Source organism: Saccopteryx bilineata, chromosome 2, assembly GCF_036850765.1.
Source record: "Saccopteryx bilineata isolate mSacBil1 chromosome 2, mSacBil1_pri_phased_curated, whole genome shotgun sequence".
Taxonomy (NCBI): domain Eukaryota; kingdom Metazoa; phylum Chordata; class Mammalia; order Chiroptera; family Emballonuridae; genus Saccopteryx; species Saccopteryx bilineata.
In genome coordinates this window covers 77866705-77887889 of record NC_089491.1, presented here as the reverse complement: position 1 = coordinate 77887889, position 21185 = coordinate 77866705, and the positions used below count along the sequence as shown (strand labels likewise).

General features: G+C 37.5%; 1 protein-coding gene across 9 annotated transcripts in view; it reads left to right on the top strand.

Moving 5' to 3' along the window:
• The window catches only part of BNC2 (basonuclin zinc finger protein 2), a 479004-nt gene that overhangs the window by 313123 nt on the left and 144696 nt on the right, over positions 1–21185 (top strand). For all 9 annotated transcript variants that reach the window (XM_066257303.1, XM_066257302.1, XM_066257300.1 and 6 more), the window contains one exon: positions 1178–1280. In XM_066257303.1, coding sequence (XP_066113400.1) covers positions 1178–1280 — 103 coding nt within the window. The remainder of the gene's footprint in view (positions 1–1177; positions 1281–21185) is intronic.

The window sequence follows — 21185 nt, the reverse complement described above, 5'->3', positions numbered from 1 at the left end:
CCAGGTGGGGTGGCTGGGTGGATCCTGGTCAGGGTGCATGCAGGAGTCTGTGCTGCCCCAATCACCCCCTCTCATCTAAAAAAAGAAAGAAAGAAAGAAAGAAAGAAAGAAAGAAAGAAAGAAAGAAAGAAAGAGAGAAAGAGAGAAAGAGAGAGAGAAAGAGAGAGAGAGAAAGAAAGAAAGAAAAGAAAAGAAAGTGGAATTAATATCTCCAGAGGGATGGAAACAAGGAATTGGGCAGTGATAGATAATACTGGGACAGTATACAGTATACTAGAACTTATTGGGCCAATGGGAGTGGCTTTCATAATATCTCTGAAAGATTAACAAAGTATTTAGGTGAAACTCAGCAAAAGAAAAGTAATATCCTAATAATATTTGTATGCTTTGGTTTACTTATATCAGTATTTCACTTGAACATTATCATATTTGAATATATTTTTTTGCATTATTGCCAAATGGATAAACTTAAGTGAGAATAGTAATATTTTTTTTTCTCCTTTGGATCCTCATGTTACAAATCCAGCATTTTGTAGAGTGAGTAATCCTTTATTCTTTTTTTAATTTATTTTTCTTAAGTGAGAAGCGGGAGGCAGAGAGACACACTCCCACATGTGCCCCAACCAGGATCCACTCGGCAAGCACCCTAGGAGGCGATGCTCAGCTCATCTGGGGTTGTTCCTCCATTGCTTGGCAACTGAGCTGTTTTAGCACCTGAGATGAGGCCATGGAGCCATCTCAGTGCTGGGGCCAACTTACTTCAACCAAGCCATGGCTGCAGGAGGGGAAGAGAGAGATAGAGAGAGAGAAGGGAGAAAGGGGTGGTGGTGGTGGAGAAGCAGATGGTCACACTCTTTGCTCTGACCAGGAATCTAACATGCCGGGCTGATGCTCTACTGCTGAGCCAACAGGCCAGGTCCAGTAATCCTTTGTTCTTATTCTACTCTTAGTTTCTGATTTAAAAATTACATATAAATGGTCTGAAATATTCTGTTAGTGAATGAGTCTTGTTTTCTTACATTTTTTAATAAGAGAATTTGATGCTAACAAAAAATCTCCAGGCCCTTGCCAACACGAAGACTTTAAAAGTAGAAGTGGGTGTAACTTAGTAAAATGTGGAAGAAATATAGTTCCTCTGAACAGTTGCTGATGCTTTTTTTCCTCCTTTATTTTTCAGGCCATCCGTTGCACACTGGTAAACTGCACGTGTGAATGTTTTCAGCCGGGGAAGATTAACCTGAGGACTTGCGACCAGTGTAAACATGGCTGGGTGGCACATGGTGAGGATAATCTGGACCTTTCTTTCCATTCTTTATATGTTCATGTGAATGTGCATGTTTATTTAGAGCAGCCACTGGTCTGGAGAAGGGAGGGGTCAGCTGTGCTCCAAGTGTCAGTTAACACTCATCCTGCAGCTCTCAATGAGAATATTTTTTGGCTCCAAGAAGTAAGGCTTAGGTGAGCAGCTCTCAACAGAATGGAGAGATATGTTTATAGGACATTTGGGCCATAGGATTCTGACTGAACATAGCAGCAGCCAGTACGCACCAGGCTGGATGGAAACTCAAACATACCACAGTTGGCCTTTCAGGGCCTGGACCTCAGAGGGAAGCTGGCAAATCCTTTTTTTTGCTTGAGGAGATCTTTTTGATGACTCTTCACCCTTGTCAGATGTGTTAGGGGCTGAGTTTATCCTCCCAGATATTAAATTTTGTATGATGTAAGTTGGGTGACAAAGTGAATGGGATCATTGTTTAGCTGGTATCTGAGAAAATAATCTGTAAATAACCCCTTTCAGTCTGCATTGGGATGGAGGTACCCAGTATTGATGGTGTGTGAACTCTGTGTGGATGAGTGTTGGGGGCGAGGGTGACCCAGGGCAAAGGTTGAAGTGTCAAGGCTTTATTCCAGACACACAGAGCTGTTCCTTCCATGTGCCCTAAGCATTTCACTTGTTTTTATATATGGTTTATGTTTTGTACATTTAGGCAAAAGGAAACTTGTAAATAAGTAGAGTTATTTTCTTCATTTTCTAGACTATAGAATTTTAAAATATAGATAATGTTTATAAAAGAAATTCTGGCTTTAGCTTTCTCTGACAGCCTGGGGTATTGGAGCTGAAGTGGATATATTCTTCATTCCCACACCATGCCAAATATCCAGTGGGTTGTATTTTTATAAATGTCATGTTATTCTAGCAAGATTTGAGGTAACACCAGGCCATGTCTTGAACTGCTTTTAATTTGTCATGTACTTTGCTTGTTTGGGCTTGTGTGTTGGCCTTATGGGGACATTTCAGCTACGTTTCTGTGAGGGAGGGAGAGAAGAGGTAGACGTAGTTGTTTGAGAGGAATATACTGGAAGGGTTGTGCCTGGCAGACACAGCCACTGTCCTTCAGTGTCCCCAGCGATAGGACTCTTGACTGCTTCAACTAAATGCCAACATCTATAACAACCTTCAGTCCAGCTTTGAACAACAGATGAACTGTTGTTACTTCTGCAGTCTATGTTTGTTAATATGTTTGATGGTTTCTTCTCTGTCCGGATATTAGTTTGTTAGGGCTGCCATAACAAAATACCACAGACTTTAATGTCAGAAATTTCTGGATGCTAAAAGTCCAAAATCAGGGTGTTGTCAAGGTTGGTTTCATCCTGGGAACTCTCCTCTTGGCTTGCAGATGGCTGCCTTCTTGCTGTGTCCTCAGTTGGTGTTCCCTCTGTGGGTGCCTTTTTCTTATAAGGACACCAGTCGGGTTAGATTAGGGATGACTCTACTATCATCATTTTAATTTAACCACAATTTTAAAGGCCCTGTCTCCAAATACAGTTATATTCTGAAGTATTAGAGGTTAAGGCTTCAATCTATGAATTTTAGGGGAATGCAGTTTAGCGCACACAGCACTTCCTAAATATCATACTTAACCTGAGGAAATACTTGCTTTGCTAGGTAACTGGTGCAGAATTTATGTCCCAAGCTCGTCAGGAACCACGGAGATGGGTCCAGGCTCTGCAACTCCAGTGGTGCAGAGGCCAACCTCTCTATGTCTCGTCTTTCTTTTTTAATGAATAATATGTTTAATAATACTTTGTAGGATTGTTGTGAGGATTAAAGATATAGTACACATGAAGCCTTTAAAATAAATAATACATGTTAAAAGTAACAAACTGGACAATAGAGCAGCAATAAAGGGAGGTCAACTATTAAACAAAGGACTTTTTATTTCCTCACTCAGTTTTTTCAAAGCCATCTTGTGTTACCATCATCTATGTACCGTGGTAGCCTTGTGAGTATAAAATGTACTGTGTCACCAGTTTGTTTTATCTCTCCCAACTTCCACGTGCATATTACATTAGTAGTGTAATAGGGGGAAACAATATTTCTTTTTTCTTAAACAACATAAACTCCTGGCCAATGCTTGTTTCTAAGGCTTTCTAAAGGATGTAATTTTTCACCAAACTTGAATAAGGTATTTCTGTTATATCAGACTGTGCTTTTCCTACTGCGTTATAAGAAATTCTATGATTCTGGGATATTAATTTTGGAGTTTCTCAGATTTTATTTTCCCTCTCCACCACTACTATCTGGACCCCCACCCCACAAGGTTGACTTGCCTGTATACAGTTCAAACTATGTGTATGCAGATACACAAATCCCACTCTTCCCCCATTCATGGGCAAATAAGACAGTGAGGGGCTGGCATCTAGCTTCTGAGTTGGCGGTGGGATGAGAGCACCCACGCTTTTCGTCCATAGCATTTCGACTAATTGCTTCATTCTCTCTCCTGCACAGAACCCCTGAAATTATGTCCCCAATTACTTCTGCTCTGAGGTGAAATGTAGCAGTCTTCCTGGCTGCCTCACATACATAGTAGTGTCCTATGTGTGGGACAGGGAGGAAGTGACTTGTTGTTTTCTAGTGAGTGATTTTAAGTGGATGGAACAGCAAGAAGACGACCAAGATAGATATTATAGAAGTGTTTTGTCATAGAGCTGAACGTGCCCCACTTTTATTGCCCTGTAAAAAAAGTTGTTTATGTTTGCTATAGGAAAATAACCCAATGCCAAAATCAGGTGTTCTCTACAGAAAGAAGAAATTTTAGAAATTTTTTGGCCACTTTGAATAAATGTCTCCCTGTATCTCCTGTTTGTAGCATCTTTCTTTTCTTTGTAAGATGTTGAATTTCATGGATCATTGTACATTATACACACACACACACACACACACACACACTCTCACTTCATTACTTTACAAATTGCTTCTCAAACCTGCTTGAATTGTTGACATTAGCGGCTTTACAAAAATCTTGAGAAAGATGGTTTAAAAATTAAAGAGAGTGGGTGATTAATTTATCATACTATATAACACCTGGGCTTTAAAATTACCCACTGGGCCCTGGTGCTATTCACAAATTACTTCCTTAAAATCTTTAGCACCATTGACTTAAGGGAATGAGGGGGAACCAAAAAAAATGTTCCTTGCATATAAATAGGTATTTCCTACTGAATTAATAAAGGATTTCCTGCCCTTTTCCCCATTAATGAACTTCAGCTCTTGCACTTTGATAATAGAAAGCAGGGCTTTATTGTATTTCACTTTATTTAAAACAAGCGTTTTGGGGTATCAAATGTTCATGTCCATAGTGTATAATAACTTAGTTGGTATACCCGAAATATACCAGAGTTTCTAATTTTGTCATATTTCTGTTTTGAGTTCTTGGATAGAGGACTTTCAGCATACTGACTACCACTAAATTTACTTAACAACTGTATTTTTTCCTCTTCTGTTTTGCATGGTCTTTTCTATGCTTTTCCTTTGGTCACCAAGAATGATCAGTGAGTCTTGAAAAAACAAAACAAAACATAGCCTACAAGTTGTCATTGTTTTTGGTTCAGATGTACCAAAATAAGATATCAAGCTTCTTTTCTGGTGACATAAATGTTTATGTTGGTAAAAATTCAGTTCGTTGCATTTTGACCCTTTCTCACCGTACTAGAGAGTAGTTCTTCCATTCACAGAATTAAAGCTCCAGCCGAAGATTTTACCAAGTCTTAGGAATTAGCGAGTATTACCATGATGTGCCCAGTGGTGGGTAAGGGTGGGGTAGACAGGAGAACGCTCCCTACTCATCATTTGCTTTGAGGAATTGGCTTCTAAAGAGAGGTGTTACCAATAGGACTTTGTTGCCTTTGTGAAAAACTGAAAGCATGATGAAAGTTTAAGAACTATTGTACTAAACCATTTTAATTTATTATTTGCAAATTGGTTTTAATGTTCATAGTCTAGATAAAGACTTTATTTCTAAACCATTAACTTAATATAAATAATGAAAATAAGTATACTATTTCCTAAATGATTTTAGGAAATATTTAATGATAATCCAAAACATCTGAAACTTAATTTTGTTTTATCATTATGGGATATATTTGATTTTTAAAAAGTGGGCTGATTTCAAAAAGGTATTTTTTTTCCTTTACTAGATTAGTAATTTTTACTTCTGACAAAGCCCACTTATTACGATTACCTTAAGAAAAATTCTAGTGTTTCTTAGTATGTCTAGTAAGCATTTGGCAAGGATATGAGGCTTGATGAGTAAGAAATACATTACATAGTTTAATGAACTCCACAGCAGCTTTCTCTGTGCAAATTATTTTCTTCGTAGACTACTTTGACTGCTGAACCAACAGTCCATGCCATTCCTACAAGCTGTGTGGTGCTGGAACTTTCATTCACTTCTGAGCAATCTGAACTAACACTAGCTATTTACTTTGGCCAAGGTCTGCCTGCAAGAATGCTTGTTGCAGTGGAGTTCTTGAGACGTTTTCTTTATTATGTTCCATAAATGTGATTTCTCTTTACTATTTGCAGTTCATTCAAGGAAAAGATAGTCCTACTTTATTACTTTAATTTTTTGCTCATCAAGCCAGCTGCTTCCCTGCCAATTTCCAAACTATGTAGATTTTTAAAATGTCAAATGGGCAGGCTTTGACCTACATCACTGGGACCATCAATCCATAGATATTTATTAAACATGCATCATATGTTAACTACTATGTGAGGTAGCCTTCAGTTCCTCAGTTCTGTGCCACAAGAAATGTTGAGCAGTATAAAGTTAATTTAATGTCATATAGCAACCAGCTTGATGGTTTAATGTTCTGTATGACTTAATATTCATATAATCCATTAATTTCAAAACTTTCTTTTTTATAATTCGCCGGAAGTAATTTTTCTTTTTTTTTCTTCAGCATCACTGAATTTGAATTCCGAGCTCTGCACTTGCTATCTCTTGTCAGAACACGGTATTTATATCTATAAATAACTCTCACCCAAATTGAAAATACCAGATATGCTCTACACCTAAAACTAATACAGTGTTGTTATATGTCAGTTATATCTCAATAAAAGTAGAAGATATAGGACATTCCATTAAATTTGAATTTCAGGTAAACAGTTTTTTAGTATAAGCATGTACCATGCAAATTTAGCTGAGTGTTCTGTGTTTTTACTAGCTAAGTCTGGTAAGCATACACCTAAAGGAAAATCATAGTTAGGCCTAACTAGCATAAATCAGGGCCATTGGTTCTGAGCATTCCATAATAAAAAACGTTTTGATTTAGGTCAGTCCTACATTTAGAATCACAAGATCTCTGTGTTCTGTTTACAAATTCCTCAGATTTGTTGGCGTCATGGTACTTTAGAAGGACTTCAGCAGGACAAATCAAAACCAGTAATTTTTCATTTTAACCCATGAAAGGTCACATGTCTTTATTATTTGTCCCAGTCTATGCTCTTCTTATGAATTGTCTAAACATCTGTGAAAGTAGTTTATCCCTAACTGGTAACACTATAATATTCTCTTTGACTAGAGTCCAAAAGCTAGTATACTAAAGTAGCAGTAACCTTTCCTTCCCCAGCCTTCTTTCCTCCCTGCTCTGCTCCCCTGCCCACCCCAAACAGGCCCTCATCCTAAGCAATGAAATATGACATTTCTATGACTTCATGCTTATTCTGAATAACTCAGCAGCAGTTTCTATAAGATAATTTGTAAATTTGTCAAGATCAAGAGAGGAGGGTGAAAAAAATTGAGTTTCCTCTGGCAAAGGAAAGTAATGTATCTATATATTAGTTTGCTAGGAAGTACTAGCCTCCCTGTGACTACCCTGGAGACTGTCCCAAGAAGAGTGAATTTTGTTTGGGGAGAAAATTGTTGCAGGGGGTTACTTAGGATTTAGTGGAAAATGTAAGGAATGTATTAACTTGAGTCCTTAGCACAGGGAAGTAAATGCAGGCTTCCCAGTGATTGCAGGCAAAGTGAGGACTTGATCTTTTAGGAAGATGTAGGTAGGTGGTCATGCTTCCAGGGTTTTGCTTAGAAACACATGGATAGAAACACCACAGTCCTCTTCCCCTGGTAAGCTGGTTTGGAAAAGGTGGGAACTAATGCTTTCTAGTGGTCTTAGTTTTATCAGATTGTGCTCTGAAATCTGGCTGTCCCTAGCTGCAAAATTGTTTTTTTAACTAGGGAAACCAGCTTTTAGTTGCCTCCATGCTCTGGTGTCCTGATCTTTCCACAAACAAAGTCCCTAAACATTTATTCACTTATTTTTATTTTAAGAGAGCAAACACAAGGCCATTTTCCTGCTTGGCACAGGGGCCTTCTTTGCTTGACCTGGGGATATGATATCCTCTTCTGCTTCTCTCCTTTACTCCCTGATCACCACAGATTAGCTTTAAAGGGAGGACATCCCCACAAATATAAAGGTTTGGTGCTTGATTAATGGCCTTAACTCTATTTTTTTTTTGCCTTAACTCTATTTTTATTGTGTCCCTGAGCTGCTTATTTTGATTTGTTTCTCTGCCTGCCCATCTTTCAGAAGGTGCTTTCAACTCCCCCCTTTATTTTAAATCACAACACAAACAGTGCCTCCCCTCCAAAATCCTGAGCTCTCTGCCTTTTAACTCTAGATTTTTTTTCTATTCCTACCTTCATTTTATTCAGCTGGAACATGAGGTAGATCTGGTCAATTCTGACCTCTAGAGTATACAATGCCAATCTATTATACTACTGTGGAGTGTGTAGGGAGGATCTTGAGATTGAAATGTAAAAAGCAGGAGCCCCTCTGTATAAAGAAACTTCAGGTGCACAAAGGTGCATGATACAAGAGTAGGCAAGAGTGCCGCTCTGTTGAGGTTCCCATCTTGGCTCTTCCATTTACTGTCAGTAGAACCTTGGCCAAGTCGTGTAATTTCTGTTTTCTCATCTGTGAAATGTGGGTAATGATAGCACCTACTTGTCCAGTTCTTCCTAGGATTAAATGAGTTAATCCACTTAGTAAACTTTTCATTATTAAACTGTTACGAGAGTGAAACTTCAACCTTGAGGATATGACAGGCATGTTTAGTTTGATGAATAAAAGTTGGATGTGGCCAGGACAGTGGTCAAATCCCCTTGCAGTGGGTAAGCCCCAGTTCTTTTATATGTAAATTCAAATAATAATAGGAATGGATCTATCACAGTGAGCTTTTGAAGAGGATTAAGTGAAAGAGTGGACATAACACTAATGGTAGGATCTGGAGCCTCCCCTAAGGTGCAGAGGCAGAAGGTGATGGTGTGAGTTTCCTTTCTCTTCCAGGAAGGTTTCTTCATTGTCCACTGGCAGAGTTTAGGTCACCAGTTCTCTTGGCAGTAGAGCCAGGTGTTCCCCAGGTGAACTTGTTTTCTCTAGCAAATTCAGGACGGTTTTGTACCTCCCAATTATCTTAAAATTTCATTTGAACCCTTATTTGAACAGAAGTAGGAAACACTTTATCCCCAAAGTCACATTATAAGAAGTGCAGAACAGTTTAAATGAATTGTAGAAATATTTCTGTTTGAAAGTCCAAAAACCAGAGGTAGATGAATTTTAAACAGGGTTAAAGCTACTTTTGCCTATTTTCACACCTATATTCTTGCATGTGAAATGCTTTGATGGGCTAACCACTTTATCATTTTATTGCTCTTTATTACATCATAAATTTTTATATCTTGCTAACGATCCTACAGGAAGCTTAATTGTTTATAGGAACATCTTAATTAACTGGAGTTCACCAGGTTAAGCAGAACACAAATCGAGGAGGTTTATAAATGAAATACACTCAGCTCCTCACGTCTTACTCAGGATGCCCTCTTCCTCTTCGGACAAACTAGGAGTTTCTGCTCTTTCATAAGGACCCAGTATTCCTTAGCGATAATCATGTTGATATTTCAATTATTCCTCCTTCTCTTTTGTATCATTAGTGATGACTTCTAACTGGGACATGTCCTTCTTTTCTTTTTTATTGAAGTGTGAAATCAGTGAAAGAGATACAGTATTTTAGAAAAATTTTGACTTGTATAATGGGAGGTATAAAATGTTTATGTAACCCATTCCTTATCAGGCTTTGCCTTTTTGCATAGTAGATGTTTATATAACTCTTCTTGAACTAACCTGTTACTAGTTAGTGAGCATATAGCCAAAGCATTATATGAAAAGTGTTTTAAGGAGTTACTGCCACAATTGGATAAACTCCTAAGCACTATCATTTAAGGGGCCCTGTAGAAAAGGGCCCTCTCTCCTTGGCACTGCTCTTCGATATCCAGGAGTTTCTACTTTGGCCTCCTACACCTCCCAGCCAGCCTGTGTGGTCAAGGGACACTGTAGGTGCAAGTGCAAACCCATCTGGTCGAAAGCATGGACTTGTTGGGTCTTAAATTCAAGGAATTAAGGCAAAGGCAGCTCTAGAACTGATTGTTCACCAAGAAAGCCACTCTTGTGGATTTGAGCATTTGAAATGTGTCTAGTCCAAATTGAGATACGTTGTGGATATAAAATATACCCTGCATTTTGGCAATAAAATCTTTAAAATATATGCATATATAAAATACCTCATTAAGAATTATTCTGATAGTGTCTACATATTGATAATATTTTAATGCATATTAATTTTAAATAAAATTATTTTTTAAAAATTAGTTTTATTATTTATTTTTTATTTTCTATATGAGACTAGAAAAGTGAAAATTACACATGTGGCTTGAATTATATTTCTATTAGACATGGCTATGCGAGGCCCTAGTGTAGATAATGGATCTGGGGAACTGAAGTTTAGGTTAAAGTGGTTGGCTAGTAGAGGACTTTGAATTGATGCTGAGAGTCCTAAAAACTGAAATCTAGGGTCCTGTCCTCCCTTCGCTCACCACTGCAAACTCTTTTCCAGTCCTCTGTGCTTTCACACTTGCCATTATTGATCCTGTCCAGTCTTTCTGCTGCCCTGGTCACCAGGATAAATGTGTTCCCTCCTGTGTGCTCCCAGTGAATTTTACCTAGACCATAAGGGTCGTGTCTGTGGGATGCTGATCCTTCTGCTAGTGTGGGAGCTCAGAAAGGGCACTTCCTCATCTCTGTGTGCTGCTACTGGACGCAGTGTTTCCCGTGTGGGAGCACGTGGATCAGAGGTTTATGGCAGCTCTTCTAAGTGCATCGAAGAGTCTCTGATTGATTCCTAATCGTCAGGGTCTTTTTCAGCAGCCTTTCGCCATGTTGAGTGGTGAGCACAGCCTGCAAATACCTTGCCTTCAGTTCTGTTTCTGCAGTTCTCTTTTCTAGCCCTCGTTCTGTTTTCACTGTTGCTGTTTCCTTCTGTGTCTTTAGACAACAAAATGAGTGAAAGGTAGGTGGGAGGGTTTAGTAGCCTAATTAACCAGGAAGCAAGTTTTAGAGAAGTTAAATTTATTTGATTGTTAACAGATGTTGGCATTTTTGTTTTATTCAGAAGAGATGGTCTTTGAGTGAGACGTAGTCTACTTTTCTTTAGTGGTTCTTTGCCTGAAAAAATCTGAGGGTAAGAAATTCTCCCCTCTGTGCTTTTAGCTGTTCATGTTTTCTACTATCAGTAAAAATTAAAAACAAATTAAACTGTAACATAAAAGAAAACACCTGTTTGGCTTATAGAAATTGGTTAGGGAGGTCTTTTTCCTGACAGGCCAAAAGCCACCATCACAGAGCCCCCTTATATTAAAAAAAAAATGTCATTTTTTTTTCTTGATTTCATGTGAGCATTGGCAGAAACTCTGACAAGCAGTTCTTCATATTTTATTATGTTCTTGTCTGCAGAATCTCTGTCAGGCAAAAACCTTGTCAGCGGAAAACCTGTCGTAGGATCAGAGGAGACAAAAACAGGTGTCACACAGGCAGTCAAAACTGAAGGAAAAAAAGATTAGGCTAAAGAGAGAGAGGCAGACAATTACATTAATGCCATGGCTTTTATCTTATAGATGTGTGTTATTATCTCGGGGTGCTGAGTGCGCAATTGCCTCAAAGAAAAGTAGACAGGAGACAAGGGGAAACTTGATAGTTATTAACTGAAGAGGCAGTGTGTCAAAGCTGGATGGGGTTCAAAGTTTTGCAAAGGAAAAAAACTGCAGGCAGCAAGCAAAGGCTGTGTGGTTCTGCTTTCGGCTACATAAACCTAGTAGCAATCTAACATTTTCTACTTGGAAACAGATCATAGAGAGAAAAATTAATGAAAGATTTCATTTGGAGGTTTTGGGGGTAACATTTATCCTATATACATGCGACTGAGTCATAATCTTTTCCCTCTTATAAAATCTCGCCACGATGTGAGACATGGGGAGGCATGAAGACAGGCGTTTGTCAGTTCAGCTGTGTTGTTTGGATATGTTTAAAACACCTATTATCAACACTTTTAATTAAAAAAAGCTATTAAGAAGTCCTTTTACTAAGTGTGAACATCTGTACGCGCAAGCTGTAAATTAGGAAATCACGTCTGTGTGCCTCAGTCAGAGACTAAATGAACCCGACAAGTGTTTTCTATTACTGTTTTTCAAATACAGTATAATTTCCAAAGGTAAAATTGCTACTCTTTAAAATTTGGATTTATTTTTCTGATTATGTCTGTCGGTACTGATTAATTGAACTTTTCTTTTGATTTAGAAATTAGGGTCATCATCATTATCAAATTGGTAACTGGGATTCAAAGTGCTAATCATTATCTTCCTTTGGTTTCTTTGTTCATGTCATTTCAGGGGACTTTGCTTCTGTCGTGAAAGTTTGAGCTCCATTAAAATTTTGTGATGGTATAAAATTGTTATTTTGAGAACAGGATGGAAACTTGAAGGTTTCTTGGTCTGCTCAATTATACATTGATCATATTAGTGGAAAAATCAGCAAGTATTGCTCTAGCCCTCAACATTTTTTTTGCTCTTGTATTTAAAAATTGGTTAGTTTAGACTTTTGCTAAGACTTGAGACTGCCTTCTTAACCCTTTTATTTATGAGCAAATCTTTACATAAGGTCTTTCATTCCACCAGTCATGGATGCAAAGCAGTTTGATACTTGATATATGCATTAAGCAAATCCAGCAATCCAGAAGAAAACACATATCAGTGTCAAAAGAGTGTGTGATAGCCCAGAGTTTTAAGGGATTACAGTGGGGGGGGGGAGAAGATTGATTATAGATTTAGAATGAGATTTCAGGCTCACTTACTGAGAGAGGAAACGCAAAGTACTTGTGACACAAGGTGATGTTCATTTTTTAAAAAAAGATGGAATATAATAATTTCTTTTTTTAGGTATTTCCTACCAGATGCTGGCTTTTTGTGTCACTCTTCTCAATTTTGAAATATTTCTTCACCTCATCTGATAGAGTTTAAATCATATGTTCTATCAAAAATAAAAATGCCATGTATTTACAGTGTTGCCTTAGTGAAATTTGTGTGTGTGTGTGTGTGTGTGTGTGTGTGTATATATATATGTATATATATATATATATTTTGTTTTAAGAAAATTTAATCTCTAAAGCTAATAAATTGGGCTAGGGTAATTATTCATTTTTTATTTGTTTATTTAATAAAAGAACTTACATGTTTCATTCAAGTAGCATATTTCAGTCATGATTTTTAAAATGGAATGTTTTTTAATCGGCATGCATTTAATTCACTGATCTATAAATGACATAAAGCAAGGTTTAAGGAGTCAACTTTCAGGTAGCCTTGATGACTAAAGATTGGATACAACAGCGGTACTACTAATAATAATCCCCAAACCTGGTTTCAGCAAGTAGATTCAATTACCAAGTCTCTTCCTAGATTTACTGTCAAGTTGCAGATTAAATTTTCTCTTTTCCCCTTACCACCTTCTGATGGAGTTGCTGCAAATGAGGAAAGACATGCCCCCCAAAGTGGGCCATGAATGGAAGAGGAAGAAGTAAAACCAAGAGCCTGTTTAATCTGCAAGCCAAGAGAGTGAGCTTCTGAATAACCAAGTGTTGACAGTCTACTTTTATGTGTGCCTTAGTCAGACTTTAATGATTTCCAAAGTCTGTTGTGAAGACTTTATTATGCATAAGGCCACAGGGGGGAAATGCCAATCAGTTTGAAATATTACCTATATAGTCTCAAGTGGAGCTCAAATTCTACCCGGGACTAATTGCGGGTGTTTGCGAGTACATATCCCCATACTCTCAAAGCTGCATGTCAATGAGGGATGATTAAAATACACAGGACAGTGGCAGCTCCTTGGAACTACTTTTGTCCCCCTTTCCTCCCTACATTTTAGAATCACATTCATAAGGGATCACAAGAGTATTCATATACTTATTCCTCATGTTTTAAGGGACAAGAAAAAAATAAAAGGACCCATTCATATAAGGTATACAAGGTATAATAATGTAAATCAGGGTTTACAGAGGCTCAGTGGAGTGTTTTGTTTTATTTTTTTACTTAAAAACGCTAACGCACTATTTGTTTAAAAAAAAAAAAAAAGCCTTCACACGTAAGGGCTGACAGTTTTTATCGCCAGGCTCGGGGATCAACTCTTTCAGCTGCATGTCACTCTTTTTCTTTTTCTTTTTTCTTTTAAATTCTAGAAGCAAGCCTTTTCTGTCTCTTTGGTATTAAATATCCCAATTAATTCAACCTTGACAGCTATAGTTAGAAAGTTGTGACTTAAATGGAACATGAGTTATTTTGTACTTAATTTGCTCCCAATTACATAGTTCTATCCCCCAAAAGCAAGGAATAAAATGTGCAGATCTAAATATTACTTTAAGTCATAAGAAATTTTTCTCTTAATAACAATCATTGTCCGCCTTCCTGATTGATTCCCCTGATTCACTAAAAAGTTTTTACTATGTCATCATTGCCATTTACTAATGTTCTCCTCAAGTGCTGTGGCTTTTATTAGGATCTGGCTTCCCGTCGACGGGTAAGTTAAGCCTTTGCCTTGTGCCCTGAGGCTCTTGCCTAGTAAGAGAGCTGAGTCTTATAATGGGAAAGGATTGATGTTATAATGATTCCAAAGGGCCCCTTTATGATGAAATTCTAAATACGCAAAATCCCATTAAACCTGTACAGGTTCATGGGCTAGCTACATTGAAATGACATATCATTACATTAGGTATAGTGAGCATATTACAAAGTGTGATATAATTGGAAATTATTAGTCATATTAGCAAGAATGAAGAGCCACCCATCCTCATAAATTCAGAGGTTATGGCCTGGGTATTTGAAGTAGGAAAGAGAACAATATTCTGTTTATAAGTAATCATAACTTTAAACTCTGACCCCAGAGAGTCCTGTAATAAAATCCTGTCCCTAACAACTTTGTTTTTGAACTCCTATAGTAATCATGGAAAGAATTCCTAAAACAATCCATTCAAAACACATGTTAAATATTAATCAATTCAAAATGAAAGTAGTGTTCTAGGCTTCAGAGCTCCTATAGGCTAACCACTTGATGCTGTTATAATTTGGAATCCAGAGGGGAGCTGAGGCAGGGGACAGGGAGTTCTCGAAACAATTAGCTATGCAATTTAAGGCTCACTGGCTTTCTCCCAAAATAAAAGAATAAGTGTGTGCTTTAATTTTTTTTAACTTATAAAATTGCCTCAAAATAGTGTTCAAAAATTTAAAAATATCCAGGGAAGGGTTGGAAATTATTGAAATAAAAGCCTTCCTTCTAGACCATTTCATGCAAATTTTTAATTGTCTTACTCTGTGGCGTAGGTGGCTTTGAATAATTGCTCCACTTTGCTCACTTCTCATCTTATTGAACGGCTATAAGCTTCCGATGGCCATGCCTGAGTAGCTATTCAGCGAAGTCCACTGGACTTCAGGGCCTGAAATGTTCAAGCATATTCCTGTAAAACCACCTAAGTCACTTGAATTTGGCTTTTAAAGAAAGTTATGTTAAAAAAAAAAGTTGTGGAAAACTAAGAACTATAAACTATCACTGAGAGCCAATTTTCTAGGATCAGTGAAAAGCACTTTTATACTCCTACATTAAGGAAAAAAAAGTATCTGAATATGTTCTTATTTCTGTGACCTTCACAGAAAACATTAGAAGTGAAGTCTGTAGAATTACAGGTTTACATTTATTTTAATTTATTTGAAGGTTTGGGGAGTAATTCCTGTTATTAAAAATTTAAATTAAAAAATTGTTTTTCACATTTCATTTGACAGATGCAAGTTCTTTTATAACCGCCCCTCACCCACCCCCAGCACTATTTCATACACTTGAGAACTGAACTTTATAAAGGACATTATTTTGTTCTTTAAGTTAGCTATACTGTTAAAAGTTTATATCACTTTATGTTTATTACACATTTTGCATTACATGTTATAGTTATTTTAGATTTACATTACGCACTTATAGTAATGAGCTACAAAGATTCTAGCTGCTGTTGTTCTTATGGAGATTCTATTCTTGAGAGAAACGAGTTTTCATCTAGACTTGTGTGTCATTTTTGGGTCTGTGGTTTAGCCACCCCTTTCCCTTGGAATACTATAGATCCTATCAAAGTGTTTATTGAAATTATATCTAGACTTCAATTTCTCCTTTGTTTTATAGCCATACAATTACCAGTTTAAGTTTCTATTTCTAGAAATTTAAAATTTCATTTTAAAGAAATCCAGGTAAATTATATTCCCTCAGTAACCTACCTAATTCACAGTTTAAGAAGCTCTTATGGTATGATTTTTTTTCTTTTTCTAATGAGTACTCATTTTATGCAGTTAAACCCTTTTTTTACCCCCAGATAAAAATCTGCATACTAAAGAGAGTTTGCTCTTTATTTCTCCAGGTGTTTTACAAAAGAAAAACAATCCTTTCTTTATAGATGGTATTCTTAGGATCTTATTGTATTGCTGTTCTCTGACCACTTTCTAAATTCTATACTGTGCCTTTTCCTATGGATATGAGACCATAAATCTAGCACATTTATCATAAATCTAGTGGTATGTACTATGATTACTATGATTTTCATATTTACACATTATAATCTATTTTATGCACCATGATATTAAGATTATTTCCTTTATTAATAACACTAGAGTTTATACTTTTTTTTTTTTTTTTACCCAGAAACCCATTGGATACCTCTAATTCCTCCATTGGATGCTTGAAGTGGTAGGAAATGGAATAAACTATACAAAATTTGGTCAGGTTTTTTGCTTGGCTAGCAGCTTCAACTCACTCCCTAAACTAAGTTACTTACCTACCCAGAGGCGGATTAAGGTTGGTTGAGGCCCTGGGCACAGAAGAAAATACTGGGCCCCTTAAAAAAAAGTGAGAGAGACAGGGAAAAGAAAAATACACGTTAACCATATTTTTAAGTAAATAAAAAACATTATGTACTATTAGTGTTAAAATTGCACATACGAAACCAAACTTGGTGTCATTAGAAAAAGTGTAAAGTTGGGATTTTCCAGAGCCCTTCAGAAATCGGGGCCCAGGGCGCACGCCTGGTGTGCCTGCTGTTAAATCCGCCTCTGTACCTACCCCCACTATTCTAGAGGAGTATAAAGTGCAAAGGGGACGGTTGAGAAAGGGACATGGGTGAAAATAAGAATTTGGTAGCACAGTGGAACCATACATTTATAATATTAATGGCCTTTTCCTATTCTATGTACTCTTCACTATGTTCCTTCATTCAGCAATATGAGGACTAACCACCTTGAGTGATTAAGTCTCAGATGGGGTGGCTGTGAACCTCAAGCTCTCATTATTTCATAGGCACGTTAAGACACCCTGTAAATGGGAAATGTTGCTGGGATGTACATGGTGCCATGATTGTTGGGACAGTTTGCCCTTAGATGAAGGCACCTTTCCAGCCTTCATGGAAAAACAGAATAGAATTTGAATTGAGCCTAAATAAAAGGGTAGTCAAAAAGGTAATTAAGGAAGAGGAGAGACACTTAAGGAAAAGCACTAAAAATAAAAAAAAATCTGAGAAATGTAGCTCAGCAGATAGAAACCTGCCTGTCTCCCCATCTTCATCTTGTGGAACACCCCACCCCACCCCCATTTAACTTATATTCTCATGTCACCTTCCCAGTTTGTAATTTTATATGTTTTTAAAAAGACTCATTTCCTCACTAGTCAATTCACTCCCGGAGGACCTGATTCCTGTCTGTTTTGTTCTTCACTGAATCTCCAAATCCTGGGATAGGGTCTAGAAATACTCCTTTAGTGACCAATTATTAAAGTGCTAAGAATGTTTGGAAGACAGTGAGTTGCTCACTTTGGTTGGGACAGAAAGCTTATGTCAGAGGTATTAGAATGGAAAAGTCTCTCTGTCCAGGGTCTTCTGGCCAAGGTTAAGGATTTTGTGTATTGTTGTTAATGCAGGAAGGCAGTACCAATGGAAACCCTTGAGCAGATATGAGACATTCTAAGCACTATTTTGAGAAGACTAACTTGAGGGGTTGTATTAGATCAGCCAAGAGTCACTTGCAGTAATGAAGTTATGAGAGTCTGAAAACCTAAGTGATAGAATTTAGGCCAGAAAGGAGGGATTGATCCAGAGGGAACTTCAGTGTAAAAATGAATGGGTACTTAGTAATCCAAGAAGATTTTGAATGTTCTTGCTATATTATGTTCAGTGAGAAAAAAAAATACCAACAAGCTAGAAATTTGTATCCATAGTGTGACCTCAACTATGGATTGACAAAAGTAGAGGCAAGGACATCAATATGTGGACAATAGTTGCCTTTGGGTGGTGGGATTATGGATGATTATTTCTCTGTTCTCCTTTTTCTCAAATTTACATTTTTTTTAGTGGTGTGTGCCTACAACTTCTCCAATCAGAACCCCCAACCCCCCAAAAAGGGTATGATTTCAAGCATTTTGGCCTAATTTCTTAGTCCTACCTTTCACAGCCAACTAGGGATCAAGAACATGTTTGGAGTTGTGGGCATGAAGCTTGGGTAGAGCTCAATTTATAGGTTAGGGACCACCCTCAGAGTATAGTCCCTGGATTCCTAGAGGCAGATTATCCAGCCAAGCAGCTAGAGAGGCAGTGCTTCTGGAATCTTGATGTTTCCCTTGCATCTTAACTGATTTCCCTGTCAGTCCCCCAAATATATCCTGTAACCCCTGCCTCACTTTCACTCCAAGCCATCTGTTTTTCTCCTGTACTTCTTAGCTTGGTCTTGAGTCTACAGTTTCCTTTCCTTTTGCCTTGAAATTAAGGCAGGGGTCTTCAAGCTATTGGCTAGCCTGCCACCAAAAGAATTTGGAAAGTGAGCCCTCTTAACATTTTCATATGCCAAGTAACTCGTCAAGGTCACACAGCAAGTAGGTGGCTGAGCTGGGATTTGAACAACCCTTGCAGTCCGTCCCTAGAAACTGTCTTTAATCTGTGGGACAAGAAGTGCTTCTTAAATATTGAGAATAATATATTATTGCTAAGTCATTATTATTTTTTTAAATTATCACTGCGGATTTAGCTATCTTAAAATTGGTGAACATTTCCACCAGCGCTTATAGTCAGATCAGACTGTCAAATCTGACTTAAGTTTAATTGGGAAGAATTAAACTCACATTTCAATTCAAAGAAAGGAATTAATATACACTTTGAGAAAAATAATTAAAAAATCAAGAAATTATGGACTATGTTTCATAGATTACTGCAACAGTCCAGAATAAAGTGTGCAGCAAATATAATTATTTGGTTTACAATAGAAATGTTATTTCTCATTAGTTAATTGGTAATGATGTACTGTAATATTTAGTTTTGTATGAAATGAGGTGTATATTAGCAGTTGTGTATCACAATCTGTTGCTGGACTTTAGAAACAAACTAGATATAGATCATATATAAAAACAGTTATTTTGCTAGATCTCATGGTCAAAATTTTTAATATATTTCATGAAGTTATATTCTGCTTAAAAGTTAAGTGCCTTGGCATTCAAATCATAATTTTTTTAATTTAATTTTATTAATAGGATGTGAGAAATTCCATAAGATGAAAATGATTAATTATAACCAAAAGAAGTTTTCTGATATTCTTTGATTAAATGGGTTATACCTACCTTATCAAAAGATACAATTTCTGTGCAAAATCATGTAACATTTCTGTCCATAGATTGTAGCTAGTATCTTACAAATTTTGTTTGTCCAGGAAGATATTCAGACTTGACTGAAGAGAGTAGGATCGCTTCCATGCACTCAGGGGCTTTTCTTCCATGTGGTGACACTGCTGAGGATAAGCATTAGGAACAGCTGACAAGAATGGCTTCCCTTAGAGCAGTGGTCGGCAAACTCATTAGTCAGCAGAGCCAAATATCAACAGTACAACGAATAAAATTTCTTTTGAGAGCCAAGTTTTTTAAACTTAAACTATATAGGTAGGTACAATGTTATTAACTTAATTAGGGTACTCCTAAGCTAGAGTACCCTTTGTGGAAGAGCTACACTCAAGGGACCAAAGAGCCGCGGTTTGCCAACCACTGCCTTAGAGCATGTGGAGCTGGGGTAGGGGCATCTGTGTTCAGTATTGGACATTTTTGCTTTGCTCTCACAGGATATTTAATAAAGAGTGATACATCATTAAAATGGGAGTGCAAGAGGTAAGTACACTATCATTGCCTATTTTACATTTTATTTGAATTCTGAATATTCCAGCGTGGACCCAAATAACCAGATTCTAGGTAATTTTTAATCTCATATACATAGTCAAGGAAAGAAGGCCCTTTTTCAGGTTCGTGGGTCTTTTTATTAATTACTAAAGGAGGTCTTCATGAGCAATTAAAACCATACATTATTTTGGCACTCAGGAGAGTTTTACACCTCGGGCCAGTAAGTGCATCCTATCAGTCAGGTCAGACTAACCCTTTATTTTGTAAAGAAGGCGGGGTACAATTTTCAAAGGAGAAATGGGAATGGATAATCTGCACGGGTATGCAGGCCTAAGTGGATCAATTTTAGGAAAGACTAAATACAGGATTGTAGGATCTGGAAATTGAGTCCCTATGTCTCCATCCTTTTGGAAGGCCTTTGCAAATCCCAGCTTCAGGCATATAAGAGTTTGAAGTCCAGTGAGTGAAGGCATCTCCCAGTGGAGCACTGCAGAAATTTCCTACTCTGTTCACTTGACTCCAGTCCATCCCTGCCCCCAACTCTGTCTCTGTGATTTTCATTGTGGCGTGTGTATGGCTTGTGTCAGAATCACCCATGATGATTTTGCAAACTAAACATAACCATATCCCTCTCATCTCTTCTCCTGTAGGGGGTTGTGGCTCTGTGGGAGGTTGATTCAGCACCTTAGTCAGAGGCCGTCACTGCTGAACATGTACCATATCCCCCAAGCTGACAACCATTGCTTATGGTCAGAGTTTTATATCTAAAACTGTAAATCATTTTTACTTTTTAAAATGTTTAATATTTTCTCTATCTTATTAAGAAGTCAGACAGTAATCTTTCTACAAGTTTTGGCCTTCAGTATTAAGGTTCTGTACAGTTTGCTTATTTGACTTTTTATATTATACATACCTCTATTTTGCCTCAAGAATTACACATGCATTGGATACCCATTCTCTTACACACACTCCATGAATTCAGTGGTTCTTAAAATATTGTCCCTTGCCAAGCAGCATCAGCATCCTGTGGAGATTTGCTAGAAAATGCATGTCCTGTCTTGACTGGTGGCTCAGTGGATAGAGTGTCGGCCCAGCATATGGACGTCCCAGGTTTGATACTCGGTCAGGGCACACAGGAGAAGCAACCATCTGCTTCTACCCCATTCCTCATTCTCCCTCTCTTTTTCCTCCCACAACCAGTGGCTCACCTGGTCTGAGTATGGCTCCAGGCACTGAGGATAGCTCTGTTGGAGTGCATCAGTCTCAGGCACTAAAAATAACTCAGTACT